The sequence below is a fragment of the Xiphophorus hellerii genome, chromosome 9 (assembly GCF_003331165.1).
Source record: "Xiphophorus hellerii strain 12219 chromosome 9, Xiphophorus_hellerii-4.1, whole genome shotgun sequence".
NCBI classification, from domain to species: Eukaryota; Metazoa; Chordata; class Actinopteri; order Cyprinodontiformes; family Poeciliidae; genus Xiphophorus; species Xiphophorus hellerii.
In genome coordinates, this window is record NC_045680.1 from 30525657 (window position 1) to 30543524 (window position 17868).

The 17868-nt window shown below is 36.4% G+C and overlaps 1 protein-coding gene across 1 annotated transcript; it reads left to right on the top strand.

Moving 5' to 3' along the window:
* The first annotated feature begins 88 nt into the window (after nt 1-88).
* LOC116726390 (FYN-binding protein 1) lies at nt 89-17438 on the top strand. Its single transcript, XM_032573094.1, has 16 exons — nt 89-759; nt 6588-7143; nt 8245-8347; nt 8875-8930; nt 9024-9061; nt 9655-9701; nt 10030-10162; nt 11537-11699; nt 13465-13618; nt 13716-13732; nt 14209-14269; nt 15412-15454; nt 15547-15709; nt 15943-15976; nt 16764-16801; nt 16904-17438. The coding sequence occupies exons 1-16, from the start codon at nt 757-759 to the stop codon at nt 16939-16941; spliced, it is 1647 nt and encodes a 548-aa protein (XP_032428985.1). The 5' UTR covers nt 89-756; the 3' UTR covers nt 16942-17438.
* Nucleotides 17439-17868: the final 430 nt, after the last annotated feature.

A 17868-nucleotide genomic window follows, 5' to 3' on the forward strand; every position in this document is an offset into this window, starting at 1 on the left:
TGTATCTTTAATTTATGATTCTTTGCTTTTGCCGAGCGTTGGCAATTCCAAAAATACAAGAACTGCAACTAATTATTCAGACGATTAATCGATTATTATAACAAATAATTGATTAATCGGATAGAAATTTTGCGCTAAACTGTGCCTTTTGAGGAGTTCTGGGCAGAACATTAATGGACCAAAAAGGGTTTTCGGATCTAGAATGCCAAAAGTTTTGTACATTTTTGGGTCAGTTACTGCTGTCAATTAGTCAGCAACTAAATTAGCTGTTATTTGAATAATGGCTGCCACAGTGCTAATAAATACACTAACATATAGTACCTTTCATATTATTTACTTCTCTGAGTAGTTTGTTTTTTTAGCAAATGGCATTTTTTCAGACTGTATCAGTTAATTAAGCAACGACTAAATTAGTTGACCGTTATTTCAGTTCATCATGATGAAAGCGATTAATCGTTTCAGCGCTAATAAATACAGAGTAAAATGAACCATCTGCTTGACTTCAGCGTTTGGTTTGAGTGATTCTGCGTGTTATCGGGTCGGTAGGCGAGGAAAGAAACCCCCCGACTGACATCATTTAGCGTCGCTTGCAGACAGCTGCCCACGCTGACATGCAGAGCATTTCCTCCTTTACTGCAAGTTTAGTCACACAGGTCATATGGCTGTTTGAGCAGCAGCAGCATCGGCCGGGATAACTAGGAATTACTGCCGGACATGGATCGCTTCACACACTAAGGAGCCAACCCAGAAGACAAAATGGTAAGAAACTAATTTTTTTAGCAGTTTATCTTTAAAAATCCAACCAGTTTGTTGGTTAATCCAGAGTTACACCTTTCACTCTTCTTCTCTGGTCACTTCCTCTACGCCACTGAGGGCTAATTTTAGTCTAAAGATGAGGATATTCTCACCTCTCTGTTGGTCTGACCTCAGTTTCCTTCTTTGAACTAAGAAAACATAAAACTTGTGTATGTTTTCCAGACTATTCAAAAGGGAAGTTTGAGGTTTTAAAAAAGGAGAAATGTCCACCCTGCAGCTGATGAATGGAGCCCTCTATTAAACTGTTGTCACCGGTTAATTATTTACAGGGCTGCTTCCCTTCTTCGCTCTGTTATCTGTTGATGAGATACAAAATATTTCAAATTTTACACGTTGATGACTTTTAATGCTTTATAAAACCGAGTCATTAGCTCTTAAATTTTAATTACTTCTTTATGTCGGCTGCTGTAGTTCGAAGTATTTTCTGTCCTACTTATTTAGCTTTATTAAGAACTTACATCATTAAAGAAAAGCCTAATTTTAACACATCAAACATGTCGAAACCTTCCAGCTACATGCTAGTTTTCACCGCGATTGAGTCATTTTCTTTTTTTGTTGTTGTTGCCCTGGTCTGCAGATCTAATTTCTCTGAGCTTTCTCTTTGCACCTGCACAGCTATAGTCTGTGGTGAGGCCGTTGTCTGCACACGCACACACACACCTGCACGCACACACACACACCCGCACGCACACACACTTCCACCGGTCCTTTTCTGTTCTCTCTCCCCGTCTGACTGAAAATGGTGCTTCGGGTGCATGCTCGTTTTGTGGTGCAGAAACCTTTTTGTAATGCTTCCTTTGTTCCCTGTGACTATGAAAGTCAGCGGCGTTGTATAAAATTGGCAGCGAGCAGAGCTTGCAGCTTATTGGTGCAGAGGGGGCGTTCCCATGGCAACCGGCGCAGGATGCTGGCTGAGGTAGAGGCGTGCGGTTGCAGCATTTCCTGTTCTTCATCCTTTGTTTGACATTGGACAAAATATTGATTCCCTTCGTTTGATTCTTATTTGCAGCAAAGCTTTTTGTTGTTGTTGAAATTCAATCAGATTTAAAATAGTTTATTTACACGACAACTTTCAGATAAAATCTCAAGTTTTACAGAAATAAGAACAGCTGATAAAAACAAAACGATTATTGTCTTAATTATTGTGTGTTGGTCTTTCTGCAAATGGCTTTTTCTGAGTCTGTATGTTAACGATTAATTGACGACTAAATGTGTTGACCGTTACTGCAATACGATTAATTGATTAAACCGATTAATTGTTTCAGGTAATAAATACGCAAACATTTGGCGCCTTTCATGGATAAAATCACAAAATTCTTTACAGAGATAGATTTAGGCAGAACAGCTAATAAACGCAGTAAGTTAGGGCTGCAGCTGTAATCAATTATTCTGACAATCAATTAAAAAATTGGCACACTGTGCTGATGTTTCATTTATTTCATACAACATCTGAAATGCATTAAAGTACGGGAATAAGAGTATTAAGAAACAGTAAATAAAATACTACTGCCTGAAATGCAACAACAGCATTTCTTTACTGAATCTCTGAGTTCAGACCAAAATAAATTCTGCCTATGGATAAATAATTGGATATAAAAGTAGAAAAGTGCTCAATAGGAGAGTTTTTTTTTCTTTTTCCAAAATGTGAGCCAGGTGAAGTTAAAACTGCCAAATGAAAAGTTCTGGGTAAATAATATTTCCATCTTAAATGCAAAATGTAAATAATTTTTTACACTGTTTTGGCTCAACTATTGCTCTGGGTGAGTTGTTCTCTCAGAAAATTGTCCTTTTTCAACTCCATATATTCCAGTTAATTAATCGATTACTAAATTAGCTGCCGATTATTTCAATAATTGATTAATCAGAATTAATTTGATTAATTGTTTCAGCCCTACAGTAAGTAGAACAATGTCATTTTGAAAGAGCTGTTTTGTCCGTTTTTGTTCAACTAAACCAAAAAGATTTTTGCTTGAGCTTCTCTCCAGCTGAAAATGACTCAAAATCCTAAATATGAGTTATTTTTAAAAACACTGACGTAAATTATGAACCCCAAATAACAATTTATTTTTTTTCTTTTAAGAAAAGAAAAAAAAACCTTCACTTTCTGTTCCCCAAGGAATCCCAAGCAGGACACGACATCTGATCACCACCACTATAAGAATAAAGAGAAATGGTTTAAAATATTGGACCACAGAACAAAACTCTCTGAAAGAACATTATCACAGCACACGTTTACTATCCTGGTAAAAACGTGTTAAAAGTCTTAAAACAGATTAATATTTTATTGTAGTAACGTAATTACACAGTGGAAACTTCAATCAACTTTTAGTTTGAGCAAATTTACTTGGTAAGCAGGTAAAAGTTTATTTATTCAGAAACATAAAAACTTACTGTCTTGTAGTGCAAATATCTTAGTACACTTGAATTAAAACAAAACTTACTTACAAGTAACTTAAGCAAGTTATAAGAGCTTGTTTTAGCTCAATAATGGTTTAACATTGATGAAAAAATATTTATTTCATTGGCAGACTTTCACTTGTAACATGGGAAAAACGTTCGAAATAATCTGCCAGTGGAAGTAAATGTTGTGTAAACAAAAGCTATAAAAAGATGGAATTTAGCTTTGGGTGGAAATGATGCAGGACTAAAATAAAATATTCAAATTATAATTGTTGTATTCTTGTTATCTGATTGTTGTGGATCTTGTCACAGGCTGGAAAACCACATCAACACATGCAAACAATGCGTATAAAAACCAAATATAAGGTTATGTAATTAATGGATGTTGTGCATTCATTATAACGTTAAATTATGTGAGCAAAGTGTTTTATTTTTGTTTTCAAACGAGTCCTTTTGTCACAGAACCAAATGGTTCTGTTTTATATAGATCTTAAAAGGGCTGCACTATGTTGGGCTGCGCGTCGAAGACGGCGACGTTTCCAGCCTCAAAGTCGACACCACAGACATTTCAGAGTCACAGTCATCGATGTCATCAACGTTCAAGGTGTGACCCGTCTGCAGCTGGGTTTGATGTGGTGCAAGCTGCAGATGAGGCTAGGTTATTGTAGTTAACTAAACAACAAAAACAAAGTAACCTGCACTTTTTAAAAATTGGTTTGGTTTTACATGTGGGCCCCAACTGCTAATAAAAATGTACTTAAAAAAAATAAACCCAGCTGTTTTTTGGCAACAAGTTTATGTTTTATGGTGTCTGGAAATTAAACCGTTTCAAAAATAGAAGGGCCATTGGGGTTACCTAGCAACCCCAGTCGAGCCCAGCCCCGTTACCTAGCAACCCAGGTGGAACTCCAGAAGGTTTGGTCAGCTGGTTTTACTGCTTTATGCTGCAGGAAAAGGCAAAGTGTTCTGTTGTTCTGAGATCTAGGTTATCATAGATAACTAACATTTAGAAAACATTTTCACTAACTGAAATAAATAAGAACAGTAATTAGTGGGAAAAATCTATAACTGGAACTATGTTGTGTTTATAAAATGAACTAAAACACTAAAATTATATAGATCTAAATCAGATATAGATCTAAATCCTTCACTTTTGTGTTTATGAATCCATTGATTAGGATTTTGAACTGCAGATTTTGTGTTTTTACACAAAATAAACTTTTACTTACCGTACTTATCTTTGTTTTTAAAACAGACATCTTTACCTTTGTCTGTAAAAAATGCTTTTTATGCAAAAACACAAAAGTCTTAAAGTATTTCTGGTTTAGTCTCTAGTTAAAATAATTTAGAAAGCTTAAAATACGATGAAACTCACTTAGAAGTAACTTTTCAGGAAGAAATATGAGCTTGTTTAAAGTAAAAAATGTCTTAATATTGATAAAAAATACTAGTTCAACTGGCAGATTATTTCACTTAAAACAAAACATTTGTCCCAAGTTATCTTTGATCTCAAGGAAATCAGTGTTTCCGCTGTTTTGTAGTTTTCAAGTTAGTTCCAGATTTGTGGTGCCTAGAAGCTGAATGCTGCTTCTCCAGGTGTGATCCAACCGCAGCAGATCTATAATGGATCATGTTGCTGAGCCGGTCAGTGATTTATAAACTAACAACTGGATTTTAAAGTCAGTTCTCTGAGCTACAGGGAGGCTTTTCCCATTTATTATGTCTCAGTCTGTAAATAAACGCGTCTGCAGACGGGCATAGAGCTGGTGTCAGTGGAGGGATGACGGGATTATGTGGGATTATAGAAACACATCGAACATCAGCAGTTTTTGCTGTTTCAGCTGCTCAGAAACAACCAGAGAGATCTGGAGTTTCTCAGGAGGATTTTCATTATTATTATTATTATTATTATGTCACTCGGAGGTGGCCTCATTTTAACTGAACATAAATGTAAGTCAGTGGTTTATGCATACAGTGTTACACCCACTTTTAGCTTTAATCTTCTTTTCACACAGTTTTGCGCAAAACTTGCATTTCTGTTGTGTTTTCTTTGTTCAACCAATCTGATGTGAGCTCAAGTCTAGGTTAAAACAATGATCATTTGAGTCGTCCGACACTCACTCCCCTCTAACGTTCCTGATTCTCATGTATCTATCATCTTTCACACGTTTAAAAGCAAACTAATGCGGCACGCTTTTAGACTCTAGACTCCAGAGACGCACAAGTACATAACAACATAACAGTTGTGTGTTTAAATGTAATTTTATCTATCAAATGAAAGCAGTTTTTATCGGGTAAATCAGATTAATCAGTTGATCCTGAGATCCTGTAAATTCAGGTGAAATCAGTAGATCCCTGGACTTTTTCGTGCTACAATCCCTGGTCTTTGTTCAGATGGATATGTGAAGCGGACAGAAGTCCTCTCCAAAAGAAGGAAGTGGACTACAGCCCAGGGCATTCTGGGTAAATACAACCAAAACGAATGTGCTAGTCTAGCGCTAGCAGGAGAAACGGCTCATGGTCTTTTAGCAAAGACAAAAAAACGCTAAAATGTGACGCCAATAAATTTCGGTTTACATTAAATTTATGCTGATGATGGTGTTATTACACATTTTTCTGTGCTTCATTATGAACATTTTCCTATGTTACATGTTAGGTAATCTGATAATGAAATAAGTATGTTTTCATCAGAATAGAGAAACGCCACAATCTAAAAAATAAACAGCGTGAATATAATTTCCAGGCTTGTTTGCTGCAAAAAACCACCAAATCTAGTCCATATATCTTGGTACATTTAAGTTACTTGTAAGTTGTTTTATTTTATCAGCAAGATATAGGAGCTTTTTTAAGTCAGTAAATCTTTAATATTGACAAAAAAGTTCTAGTTCGACTAGCCGATTATTTCTTTTTTAACCTGGGACTTAGAAGTGAAATAATCTGACAATGAAAGTTTAACTTTTTCATCAATATAAAGTAATTATTGACTAAAAATAAACTTCTAAAAGGTAACCTTTAAGATGGTTTTGTTTTATTTCAGGTGTACTCAGATATTTGCTCTAGAAACTAGAAATAAATTACTTGGTGATATTTCATGCTCTTGCAGTGAAACCTGAATGAAGTGATTCCTTCTTGGGATTTATTGCTTCCTTGCAGTTCAGAGAACACACAAATGTTTCTTACTCTGCACAGAGAGTTTTATCACCTCTCAGAGAATCAAACCAGGAAGCGGAGATGTTGCACCTTGTGAAAGCTTAGCGTGGGAGTTTGCAGAGTGAGTTTGTGCGTGGGGGTTATGCCCTGCTCCGTGCTGCGCTGCTGACTTCCTGCTGCAGACGCAGAGCAGGAGATGAACTGCTGTGTTTTCTCTGCAGGAGGACAGCGTTGACGTGAAGGCACTGAGGGCCCGCTTCAACAGCCAGGCCCGGGCCTCCGACACCAGCAGCCGGGACAGCGGCTCGCCCAAATCTCCACGGCCGGGATTTGGGAGGCCGGAGAACGACAAAATATCAGCAGCAATTCCTCTGCGACCTTACCAAGGCCTGGCGAGGCCTCCGAAGGAAGAGTCACCCCCACCTGTTGCTGCTTCGTTGCACCGACCTTCGAACCGGGCATCCGTTCAGTCCGGAGACGCCACCAACAAGGTGAAGCAGACCGGAGAGATGCTGCAGAAGATGATGCTGACGCACCAGAGGGCTCCGGGGCCGTCGCTGTCTCCGGCCAGGTCTCCGGTCCTGGGTCCGTCTCCGGCCACCACGCCGCTGCTGCTGCGCCATCAGGCCCGGCAGAAGAGCTCCGGAGAGGTGACCCCGCTCCGCAGGCCGCTGCCCCCCGAGGGCCCGCTGCCCTTAAAGCCCAAACGGCCCCCGAACGTCAACCTGGAGCCGTTCAGGAAGACCCGGAGAGCAGGAGGAGGCGACCAGAGGAGATGTAAGTTCATAACAATAATGTTTATTGTTTCTGTCATTTTTTTAACTTTTCCATACAGAAGTCAAAGAGAAAAAAACAAAAAACAAAAAGGTTTGATTCAATAAATATCATTTTTGCTTAAATATTCACACAAAATGAAGAAAATAGTTAAATGCATGACAGCATGTCTGTCACAATTAATCGCATAATTAATGTTAATGAGGTCATTAATTTTAATATTTTGTCTTCAGACTTAATAATATATTCATTTTTTTTGTTTTTATTTCTATTTCATTTATTATTATTTTTTATTCTTTTTATTGTTGTTACTTTTTGGGTTATTTAAAATATTTTTCCAGCTCCAGTGTGAAGTTTTTGATACAAAATTACATTTATTTATCTTTAAGACACAAATTTGCATTATTATGCAAATATCAATATGAAAAATCACCAAACAAAAATCACATTTAGAAAAAAACGCCATTATTTTAGGAAGGCGAAGATATGTTGCTCAAAAATAGCCTCACAATAACAATATTATCGTTTATCGCCATAATTCCCACAATTTATTGTCCAGCAAATAATGTTATTGTGACAGGCCAACATGGCAGCAGAGGTGGGTACACTGCAAAAACACAAAATCTAACCACAACAAACTAAACCAACTGGGTAAGATTTTGTGTTTTTGCAGTGTAACTAAGGTGAGAAAAGCTCTTCACTGCAAAAACACAAAATCTTACCAAGTAACTAAGTTACAAGCAACTTTTCAGGGATATATAGGAGTTTGTTTAAAGTCAATAATTCCTTAATTTTCATTCAAAAATCTACTAGATTATTTCACTTATAACAGGAAAATGTATAAGTTAAATCATCTTCAAATATCTACATTAAAGAATTATTGACAAGCCGAATATTTACTTATAAGTTAGTTTTGTCTTATTTAAAGTGTTATAGGATCAGAAAATGGACCAAAGTTACTTGGTAAGATTTTATGTTTTTTGCAGCGAGTTCATTTTTTTAAACAGAAATCTGTAAGTTTCTAAAACCTGAGACAAACTGAACAGTATTTCAAAAGAAACTGAATGAATTTCTGTTTTTTGTTTCATATTTTCTGCGGTCCAGACTCCACGGATGTAAGGATGCCGGTTCCAGCGGTGATGAGTCCGCCCAAACCGCCACAGCGATCCAGCAAACCCAACAGGCTGCCGCGGCAGATCGCCTCCGTGTGAGAACCCGTGTTTTTACAGTGCATGCAGCTTTCAGAGCCATTTTTATTCATGTAGCGCATGAAATACATCAGTATAATCAAATAAAGCGCAGAAGACTCTTAATCTTAGAAAACAGCATTAAAAACGCACCCTAACCCTCAGCGCTGTTTCCATGATTAAGGCTTTCAAACCAAATCTTATGAAGCGTGATTAGAAGATAAATAATGAAAGAGATGCGTTCGCTGCTGACAGGAAATCAGAGACTCTTCATTTTTGAAGGTTTTTTTTAGATGAAGATCAGAAAATATTAAAGTATTAAATATTAAATTGTTACTGAGAAACAAAGCCTTTGTTTTCTTTCTAACTGTTTAGTTTGTGTTTTAGGATGAAAACAGAAAATTAAAAAAAAGATTCTAAACATATTTGATTATAAATTTAGCTGTTTTTTTTTTATTCTTCTCGTCACTTTCACTTTCTTCTGATTCGGCATTGTTTTGATTCATCATTAAAGTTTAATTTTTGCACATTTAATTCCTGATTTCAGAGACTTTGAAGATGAACAGGAGACCTATGACGACATTGGAAGTTTTGAAAAGAACGGTGCGCTGAACACTTTGGAAAAACGTCTAACAATAAACACATCATTTATGTTTCAACACCAAATTAACACAAATTTGCTTTGTGTCTTTGCAGAATCCTGCAGCGATAATAATTCCCACGGCATGGATGCAGTAAGTACAGGTTCTTAAAACTGTTAAAAATGTTAGTTTTTTGGTGTGAAATCCTTTTAAAATACATTTTCCTGCATAATTAAACAAGTAAGGAAAGAGATATAAACAGTGTTTAGACTTTTCCCCAATACTTTATTTAAATCAGAATGGATCTGATTAACATGACTTAAGTTTTCATTGCATTAATTTCCTAACATTTAGCATCTCTTAGGTTTCAGATCATTAAATCATATCAATACTGATTATTTATGTGCGTTTTCCTTGAATACACAAAGTGCAAAAGTTATCATTTGAGAATAAAATAAAAATTTTTTTTTTTTTGAGGTAGAGTTAAGAAACTATGATGCAAAAATTAAACTAAATTTCAAGAGAGAATCTGAAATTAAGGATTGGAATCGATTTTCTTTAGAAGCAGTTAAAAATAAGACTTGTCATCGATTTCTCAGACCAAAAGAAGATAAAGTAGAAATGTAGTTGAGAACGAAATGAATAAATAAATAGGAGTTTCAGTTTGATTGACAATCATTTTTATCTACTGACCTAAAACTCTTTGCTGTTTTAAAAGTAGAAATTAAACCATTTTTTTCTTACAGGATGATGATGATGATGACGATGATGATGTGTATGAGTTTATTGATGAGTAAGTATAAACTTCCTGTCTCCACATTGTTTTTTTAATCTCTCTAATGTCCAAAAGTAGATTATGGTTACAGCTGCATGAGCCTCAGAGCCATTTGTCACTAAACTTATTTATATCTGCGACTTGTGATGCTTCAACAGATACAGCTCTGTCTTTATATTGCTCACACGTTTATTTAACCAGTAAAATTGAAGTAAATTCAATCTAGATTAACTAAAAAAGCAACATCATCCGATACATTTTAAAGCATCATTTTAACATAAAGGCAGACAAAAGTAAAACATGCTTATGAAATTAATTTAAAACATATTTTCTGGTCATTTTTAAGGGAACAAGTGTCGGCAAACCATTCAATTCCTGAAAAAAACAACCAGAAGGACGCGAAAAGACAGCAGGAACAAGAAATGAAGGAGCAGCTGGAGCGTCAGAAGAAACAGGCTGAGCTGAAGAGAAACTTTCAGGTAAAGAGGAGAAACTAGCGCTGCGTTACTGTCTTACTGGGAAAGTCCTTCTTCCCAGTCGACAAAATATCAACTGGACCGCCGTCTGAAGTCGAAACTGGGAGAAAATCCGATTACTCAGGATTTGTAATGTGGATTCAGTGTTTCAATATGGCCGCTCCTCGCATCGACAGTAAGATGAGGCGGAAACGTTTATTTTACCGGATACACATGAAAGAGTGGCTAAGGTTAATGTTACAAGCAGCGGCTGTAACTCTAAGCTGGGCAAATTAAAAGCGCTGCTTGCTTATGGACAATAAAGCTTAAAATTATGTTTGTTAGAGGTGCTACGAACAATGTTTACGGGCGCCGCTGTTCCAGCAGTAGACTACAGCGCAGGGCATTCTGGGTAAATGCAACCAAAGTGAACGTGTTAGCCTAGCGCCAGCTGCTAGCGGGAGAAATGGTTCGTGGTCTGTAGCCAAAAACAAAAGAGAAATCGTCTTACCGATCAAATCTGACGCTACGCCATGTTTGTTTACATTTCCTGGATAAGGAAGTTGGGCTCAGTGTCTTCTTCAGAGGTTTGTGTGTCATTTCTTTCAGTAGTTCTTGGTGCAGCGCCCCCACAGGTGACGAGGGGAACACGTTTTTGAAATAATTTGGTTTGTTTGACAGCGCAGTGCGAAAGTAGATTTTTTTTTCTTTTGCGTTATCTCGCAAAAGTATTGCATTCCTTCGCAATAAATTAGCAAATACACCCTGATCTATTTTGTACAATCAGAGTGATAATAAATGTCAATTTACAATTGCAAATACATTTAAAGAGCCTCAGTGAAAATGTGCTTATGCATTCTTAAATCTTTGGTGCAAAAAGCTGATTGAAAATTAATCGATTATTGCATGTTTATGTTTGTTTGTGTAAGTTTGAGATGGGACTGCGCATTAACCAGAATGCCAACAAAAAAAGATGCAACCAAAACTGTCAGAAGAGTTTATTGTATCATAAAATAACTCAAAAGTATAGTTAGAATGTATTTTTTCTTCCTTCCCATCTAATGGAAAGTTTTTTTTATGTCTTAGAAAGAATGTATCGTCCATGTTTGACCCTTTTTGCATTTTGTACATAATTTTGTGCTGTATTTGTATCTTAAAGAAAAAGATAGAAAAGTGCAGGTATCACACTACATATATCGAAAAACTTTACAAAAACTTTATGTTGTAGCAGAAAGACTAATAATTCAAGATGTCACATGAGCTGAATAGGACATTACTGGTACTACATAGAACCAGACCAGCTGAAAATGTAACAAATGCTGCAAGTTTGTGTGTAAAACACCATAATTCACCAGAGTTTTGATCCGCTTAGCTTTCTTTCCGCTCTTCCCTCTGTAGCTACAAGGTGAGGTGAACGTTCTGCATACGGCCCGGGTTCGGTACGACTGGCAGGCCGAAGGGAAACTGGACCTCAGCGTTCGACAGGGAGACAGCGTGGAGATTATTCGCGTGGAGAATAACCCCAGGAGCAAATGGTTGGCCCGTTCGCTCAGCGGACAATGTGAGTCTCAGACTGAAACTTTAAAAAAAACAAAAAAACAAAGGTTTCAAAGTTTTCCAATCCAAGTCTCTTTGTTTGATGAGGAGAAGCAGATAAATTTGATTTTTGCAGTTTTTCTTTACCACTTTGTGAGGTATTTTGTGTTATTCTTGCTGCTTAAAGAAAAGTTTTTGTACTGCTTTACATTGACTATAGAATACAGCAATTTGTTTGTATGCAGATGACACTAAACTCTGTATGTTAGGTAATAAAAGTTTGGCAGAGTTGCATCTCTGCTTGTTTGCCTTCTGCAGTGCAGCAAGGATAGAAAGCTGAAATGAACCTTAACCAACTTCTAGGTTTCAGCTGTCGACTTTTATGGCAGCATGGAGGCTGGTGAACATGTTGGTTTCAGACAGGGTGGCGAACAAAGAGTGTTACTGTGGTTACTGGTGTCTGCAGCAGCGTGCAAAAGTCTCTAGTGATCCATTACTTTTCTTCCCAGGCTTTTATGCAGTCTTTTAAATGGTTTATATCATCATTACTAACAAATGTTGCCAATAACAAAGTGATATTTATATTTTTAATTATTTAACCTTTATTTCATGAAGAAGTCACCACTGAGATTGTGAATCCCTTTTTCAAGTGAGACATGTTAATAATTAAAATGTTTTTCCTCAGTTCTTCCTGCTAGCATGATCAGCTTTTTATGTGGTAGCTAAACCCGAACAGTCCCTCAGCAGTTAGCTTACCCAGAATAATAGCATGTTGTTTGTCCCTAGAAAGTTACTCAACTACACACAGGTTGGTTTGAATGAAAGTTAAGCCAAATGTATTCATTCATTTGGCTCAAACACTAAGAATGAAGAGCAGAAATGTTGCTAATTATTGTGGCTAATAATCCAAAAGGATCGTTTGGACAGAACTCAGATTAATTTAACTCCATCTGCTTATGCCAACAGATGTTTGGTATCGATAGCAAACAAATAAAAGTCAGAACCATTGGAATATTTCTCATTTCTTACTTTACAAACTTTATGCTCACAAACAACAGTAGCAGTCCTTTCTGTGGTCTGGCTGTTTACTCCTCCTCAAGCTACATGGACTAGTCATTGCATACAAAACATTTTATCGTCTTCCTTCAGGTTTGGATCGTTACTTCCATTAAATCTAAGATTTGATCGTAGAACCCAATCGTAAAAATGTTTTAAATCTAAAGAATGTAAGTAATGAGTGAGGACTAAATCATCACATTTCCTGTATAGATGAATCAAAATGCCTCATTTATTCCAATTTTATTGTTGTCAATATGTGGCCACGCTTCTATTTGATGTATGCATGTAACTATATTAAATTCATCCTTAAATGGTCCAAACTTCCTGTTGTGAAGAGGTTAAAGACTGACTGGTTTTATGGCTATAAAATGTCATATTTGCCATTTAATGTGGTTCTTAAATCTGTGAAAAATGTGTCATGTAGTCACCAACCTACTGAACAATAATATGTCTCATTTTCTTTAATGGTTGCCAAGGTAATTAGAGGAAGTAAAAATTCTCTTTTACATTTCTTTCCTGGAGTTTGCAGTACAATAACTCTGCAGCAAACAATATTCATGAAATATGTTTCATCCATCTGTTTTCTCCAACAGTGAATTTGAGAAATAAAATCAAACATTCTCTAAAAAAACAGCAAAAATAATCTCATGGATAAATACTGATCATCGTTCAGTGTTAAAGGTCTCAGCTGTCACGCTAACACTACGTTGTTGTTTTTTATTTTTTTACAGATGGATACATCAGCAACTCGTGCGTGGATATCGACTATGAAGCAGTTAAAAAATTCAGAATACCACCGCTGAGAAAAATGGATACGTTCGATTTACCGCCGCCTCCGCCGGACCCGCCCATGATGCCAAACATGGAGTCCAACAGCAGGAACAGGTGACCAGACGGAGGACGGATTATTTTTAGATTCACATGTGAAGCTTTAGCTGCTTGCTTTAACAACAATGTGTTTGTTTTTTTCTTTGATTTGTAGCTTTCTTGAAGATGATGGTGAGTTTCATAAAGCAACACAGACACCAGATTTGGGTAGTAACTAGTTACATTTGCTTGAGTAACTTTTAGAACTTTTAGGAGTATTTTTACTACGCTGTACTTTTTACTTTTACTTGAGTAAAATTTCTGGATTCTGACAATCTGTAGTTTTGTTAATTTAACTTTAGTTGGAAATTTTTTAAATAGTTCTGCAGTGATTTTATGATCCATTACCAGCTACTTCATTTAGTTTATAATAAACCCTTTAAATTGCTGCAGATTTTCATGTTTCCCCCATAATTCACATTTTATTATTTGTTTTCATACGTGACGATGAGGTTTTCAACCAGTGGTTACATACGATCAGAGGGATTTATTTTGGCTTTTTTCCCAGAATCTATCCTATTTAATGTGTACAAGTTGATGCTTTTGCATGTTTTTAAACTGTTTTCATTAAATTAAACTAATAAGTTATATTATTTTTCTGCTCCTAGACGAATATGACGACGTTCAACCGCTGCCTGAGGATTTCCCTCCTCCTCCACCTGAGATCAGGTAACCTTATTAAGTCTTCACTTAGCACTCAGTCTAATTGAAAAACATATCACCACATAAACATATCCGTTGATATTGATAATTATTGATTAGTTTGTTGTTTTAAATATCTGAAATACTACCAAAGAGGAGGCATGAGCAACTCCACACCGTTGGTTTTTATTTTTAAGCAGTTATGAGGCGAAACCTTAAACTGTTGCGGCACAAGTTACTCCACATGCTGTTGCTGGGCAACCCAACTTGGGGTGGGCGGGACTTGAAGCTGCTTTTTACCCAGCAGGTTGTTGCTAGGTAACCAAAAAGTGAGCGGGTTAGTTGATTCCTCTGCAGAAGAAATTCTTTCGGATTATTCTTAAATTCTACAAAGTGTAACATATTTATTTATATTAATAAAAATACTCATTGTTATAAAATGACCGGTTTTCCTACACAATGTTGCAATTCTCTTAATGAATACTAATTGTTATAATTTAATAGAAAGATTATATTTAGTAGAACATTGTACCCAAAGGACTGTTAGCTAGTAGCGCCCTCTTGTGGACTCACAGACAAAAGAAACACCTTTATTTTTATAATAATCACACCTTTTATGAGATTAAGTAAATGTGTTATGGACTTGACAAGACAATATACCACATATTCATTGACAGCTCTAATTTATTGCTTTATAACCCTTTGATTTTTGTTTTTTATTGCTGGCAGAGAAGTACATGTAGTAACAAACACGTAGGCTACATGTCCAGCTAAAAGCTACATTAGCTAAACTAATGTTGCTAGTTTGGCAGAAAGTACTACAGTAAATATCACTGATATTTATCTGTATTATAAAGAGGTAGGTAGCATAGTCAACAACTGTGATCTAGTAATAGTTCTATTGTACTTATATTGTTTATAAGTTAGATAGGAATGAGGGAAGAGCTAGTTCTAACCTTGTGGCTTGTTCATTGTTGTCATAGCAACTCCATAGCAACTGTCTACCAAGATGGCTGTCAGCTACAGAGTTCACGGAGGTGTGATGCCTTATGAAAACTTTGTGTTAATATTGATTGTTTGCATATTGTGCAAACAATCAGTTGTTATTGATTTATTGTCCCTCCCTAATTCAGGGATACTTTGATTAATTCTGATTATTTATCTTTCAGCATAAACCCCAAAGAGGAAAAAGAGCTACGAAAAAAATTTAAGGTGAAACATTTTTCCTTCACTTTTGTAGATTTTGTTTTCAACTTTGTATCTGTCTGGATTATTTCTTCATAAAAGCGACTGTTTCCTGGCAGTATAACGGGCCTCTGCGGGTGCTGCACAGCATGATGGTGGACCCCAGCTGTGTCATAAAGAAGCTGGGAGGGAAGGATCTACAGGTGACTCCGGGGGAAGTCGTTGATGTCATCGAAGAGACAAACAGCAAGAAGTTTCTGTGTCGAAACCGGCTTGGAAAATGTACGTAAACCGTCCAACTTCCCTGTTGATCGTTTTTGAACAGTGAGCGGCAACCTATCAGAGAAGTTCATTACATGATTAAATCTGAATTAAAAGCTGCAGAAACTATTTTACCACTTTTCAAATGTACCATATCCTTTAACTTGGGAGGATTTTACAAGTAGCAAAAATAATTACACTTGTCTCAGAGCACAGAGTGAATTTGGTTCTGTGTTTTATATCTTGTTTTTCAGATGGATATGTGTCAAAATCTATTCTTCTCGCAATGTGAGTAAATCTCAGCTTCTTTTAATAATTATTTAGTGTAAATCAAGTTCAGTTTTGTAATTATTTAGGTTTAAAAATAATGGCTTGTAATTTGTTTATAAAAAACAAAGAAAAACATTAAATTATTGTCAAAAATGGATTTATTTTCAGTGTCTAGATGTGTTTTAAAGAAATGTCTTAAGTTTGCACTTTGAGACGTAGGCTACATGCTATCTTAGCTAGCAGATAAAAGCTACCTTAGCTAAGCTAATTTTGCTAGTTAGTAACTACTACAGAAAATATCCCCAATACTTGTCTTAGTTCTACAGAAAGGTGGGTAAAGTACTCAAATTGTAATCTAGTAACAGCTGTAATGTACTTATATTGTTTATAAGTTAGGAAGGAGGCGAGATCTAGTTCTTTTCTCTTTTTTTTTAAGGTTTTGTTGGCTTTAGTGGCCTAAATTTGAAAGTAGTTCGACAGGAAAGAGGGTAATGAGAGAGAGGGAAGACATGCGGCAAATGTCGCCAGGCCGGGAATCGAACCTGCGACCACCACGAGGACTAAGGCCTCAATACGTGGGTCGTGCTTTGCCCCTACGCCACCACAGCACCCGATCTAGTTCTAAGGTTGGGTCTTGTTGCTATGGAGTTGTCATAGCAACTCCATAGCAACTGCCTACCAAGAGCAGTTATAAAGTTACAAGGTTCAGGGAAGTGCACACATGGAAGTGAGCTGCAGTTTTAGTTATTGTTTGAATGATTTAAAGAATTAAAACTAACGTTGCTGAATAATTGTTTTTCTTCAGGGAAGGAGACATTTATGATGATGTGGATTACCCCGACGGTGAGCTTGCATTTTTTTCCTAATATTTCCATATTTTGTATTAAATGTTAACAAAATTAAAATCTATTAATTTATTCATTCTGTTGTCTTTTTCAAATATAGATGTTTACGACAACGACAATCTGAACATGGATCACTGAAACGTTTCAAACTAACTGCACTTCAACATAAGGAAGCAAACTATCCAGAACAAAAACAAAAAACTTCAGGAGTTTCAAACTATAACACCATCAAGCTCTGACAGAGATCCACATGGGAACAGATGCCTCACTTGGTTCAGAAAAACCATGCGTTTTCTACAAGTTTTGTTATTTTAAGCTTTGCTGGACAGAAAAGGACTGATTTTCTGTCTGGTTCTTTCAAACAAACAAACTGTGATGTAAACAAGTCAAACTAATCAGTTGCAGTAAAAACAAACTCAAACTACAGACATATAACCAAACTCTCCCCACTGAACAAACTAAGCCAAACATATTTTCTGATAAAAGCAACATATCAACACCCACACTGAGAAATGGAAACCGATTATTGCACTGTTTATCAAAATGCTTGTATAGAAATTTAATACACTATTTCTGTTGCTTTATGTTTCTCAGCATCCAGGATAATTTAAAATATAAAGCTGTTTCTGATTGAAGTGTGTGTGTTTTTGTTTTACAAAACACACACAGAGAGTAAAACCAGCTGACCAAACATGCTGGGACTCTGCTGGGGTTGCTAGGTAACAGTGCATTGTGAATTAATCACAAGGTTTTTGAAATGGTTAATTTTTCCACCAAACACCAAAAAACTTTAACTTACTGAAAAAAACGTCGGGATGATTTTTTTTTAAGTTCTTGGACTGTTTATAGAAGCAGTTGAGACTCAAATGAAAATACAAAAACATGCAAAATGTGAATTTTGTTTAGTTTGTTACCATAAACTAGGGATGTCAAACTCCAGTCCTCAGGGGCCGCTGTCCCCGGCCCCGGAGACAAGCCTCTGCTGCACCACCTGAATAGAATAATTAGGTCATTAAGGCTCTGGAGAACTGATCCACACCAGGAGGAGGTGATGAAGCCGTTTCA